At 44.5% G+C, this 2,500-nt stretch overlaps 1 protein-coding gene across 1 annotated transcript in view; it reads left to right on the top strand.

The window, feature by feature from the left end:
- Positions 1 to 2,500, top strand: part of LOC138860257 (EF-hand domain-containing family member C2-like) — a 33,124-nt gene that overhangs the window by 29,230 nt on the left and 1,394 nt on the right. The window contains exons 11-15 of the mRNA XM_070117457.1: positions 19 to 161; positions 455 to 627; positions 1,049 to 1,208; positions 1,784 to 1,915; positions 2,111 to 2,249. Coding sequence (XP_069973558.1) covers positions 19 to 161; positions 455 to 627; positions 1,049 to 1,208; positions 1,784 to 1,915; positions 2,111 to 2,249 — 747 coding nt within the window. The remainder of the gene's footprint in view (positions 1 to 18; positions 162 to 454; positions 628 to 1,048; positions 1,209 to 1,783; positions 1,916 to 2,110; positions 2,250 to 2,500) is intronic.

The raw sequence follows: 2,500 nt of genomic DNA, 5'->3' as shown, positions 1-2,500 counted from the left end.
TCTCTCTTCTCTGTATAGAGACGGCTACGAGCACACTATTCTTCGATTCGGCGCAAGATTAGTCACCGAGAAGGAAAAGGACAGAGAGAGGGAATTTGTGATAAATTTCTACGCTCATGATTCTACAGTGTCTGTGTTCGAGGTCCCAAAGATCAACTCAGGTTTGTCGGTGTTCCATTAATGTTAATATTACATTGTCAAATCTCTAAAGATTATAGTATAAGGGAATAATAATTATATGCGTTTGCCTTCAAAACGTTTTCTTTGAATATTTGCGGTCTCATTTCATAGAAAACGAGACCGGCTGTATTTTATATTTTAGCCGTATCTAAATCAATTGTACCAGTGACTAATCCAAAAACGTGTGACGAAGACCAGTAGATCAGTCACTATGGCCACTTATTAACTTAACCCACAAACGTTATACTTCTGAATACGCCACTCCTGCTCCAAGGTATGCGAGCGGGCATGTTTCTCGGCCGAGGGTTGGTCGTGTCCGAAAAGGGCGGGCATGTTGGCGGGAAGGACCTCTTTGCAGGCAACATCGTCAGGCTCAACTCGCACACTTTTTACATAACCCATGCTGACGAGTTCACGCTCGGCTTTATGGAGGAGCACTGTGATGAGGTGTGTTTTATGCATTCTAGTTTTATTTTTACCTGGTTACACTCGGTCAGTGTGTTGAAGTGGTGCTGAGGAGGGGATTTCGTTGTCCATGTGCATTTTTCGTGTCTTTCTTATCCTTTTGCAGGTAAAACAAAAGAACTTTGAGTCAATATCAAATAGACCTTACATATATCCTGCCATATATATATATCCCTAAAGTTCAATTTGAAAATCACAACGTAGGAAATTAGTTATTTGAATTTTGAGAGACAGTGTTTTTAGATAAGAAAAAATGCGGTTGAGAAAATACATAATTTCATGTCACTGAATTCACCTGTGAAGCTAACGACAGATTAACGATAGCACCAAACCTGTAATAATGATCAGTAGATACCTACTAACCAGCACTTTCCCAACCGTGCTAACAATTTCCTACCGGCAGTTTCCACAGGCGAACTACAACGTGGCACTGGACGAAGCCCGGCGGCACATGGGGCACCATGAGCTGACCTCGCTTCTGCATCAGCTCACAGGGCACGACTCTTCGAAGTCCGGCTATACGAGGACCGCCATCGTCCTTAACGCGCTCGCTAAGGCACTAGGTCGGTGGAAAGAACCCTCGGGCGCCACAATAGGCGCTCGAGGGCGTTTGTTGGTACATGATACGTGAGTGATGATGATACAACTAAAGCGGGCGTCACGAGGCATTGTGAAAGTTCAAGAAACTAAATTTGAGGAGCATTGGTTATTATTTTGTATTTTTTTGCGTTTAGAAAGTGGGTGTAGACATCTATCTTTGAAGCGTTTGTACATCACTTGAACATGAAGTTTCATCTTCATTTTAGCCGCCTCGTCAACGAAGCGAAAAGGCGAATCAAGAGGCTATCCCCTTCAGTTTATAAGAGGCATTGTGTAGCTTTTAAAATATTTAATGTATTAGACTATGCTAAAGTCGTTTTCCGCACTCCTTAGATTGCCAGGTAATTCTCCTATTTGATTCTTCTGGTTACAGTCTATATATACTTTTCTGTTCGCCGGACATATTGTCATTAATATTAATCTATTTTACTTGTTTGATGATAAGAGGATTATATAAGATTTTGTTTTACCGGTTTGCATGGATCTCAGACTTCCCTGCGCTCAGCTGCTAATGCATCTTGCGCCAAAACACACACAGAAAAGTCGGCCCTGACGAGACAGCAGATCCAGGCATTGGTCCGCCGTCACCGCCGGCAGGAGCCTTCGCCCTTTTCCCGGGAGAGCCTCACGCACCTGGCGTCGCTTCACCTTAAAAGACACAATTTCGACGGTAAGAAAAATATACTATGTTCATTTTTTTTTTTTTTAGAATCAGTGCATCTGTGTGTATAACTCCATATGAATACTTAGGATTATGATTTTGCTTTTCACTTTCCTACTCATCATCATTATTATATGATCTTACGTCGAAAATCTCGCCCACGCTGTTTTCACAATCACTAGCCATCCCCCCCCCCCCCCGCAGGGCTGCCAGATCTGAGTTCGGGGCTGCGTGGGCGGGACACCGAAGGGCGAGGGCGCTTACCTGCAGCGACGGTCAGAGCAGCTGTTAAAGCCACGCGCCTCCCCGTCCCCACCCTGCTTGTGGACGCCCTTGTGAGCAGGTGGGGTTTTGTCGTGTGTGATTTTGGGCGTCGTGTCATTTTTAACCACTTGGGTCGGGTTTGGCTCTCTGTCAGGCGTGTCGTAACACATCTGACAAGGCGTAAGGACACACACACACACACACACACACACACACACACACACACACACACACACACACACACACACACACACACACACACACACACACACACACACACACACACACACACAGTCTGTGAGTTTAATACTAATATCTCTCAGTGTTTAC

The sequence above is a fragment of the Penaeus vannamei genome, chromosome 40 (genome assembly GCF_042767895.1).
Source record: "Penaeus vannamei isolate JL-2024 chromosome 40, ASM4276789v1, whole genome shotgun sequence".
In the NCBI taxonomy this organism is placed as follows: domain Eukaryota; kingdom Metazoa; phylum Arthropoda; class Malacostraca; order Decapoda; family Penaeidae; genus Penaeus; species Penaeus vannamei.
Note: the sequence above shows the minus strand (reverse complement) of the source record. Positions and strands in the feature narration are given on the sequence as shown.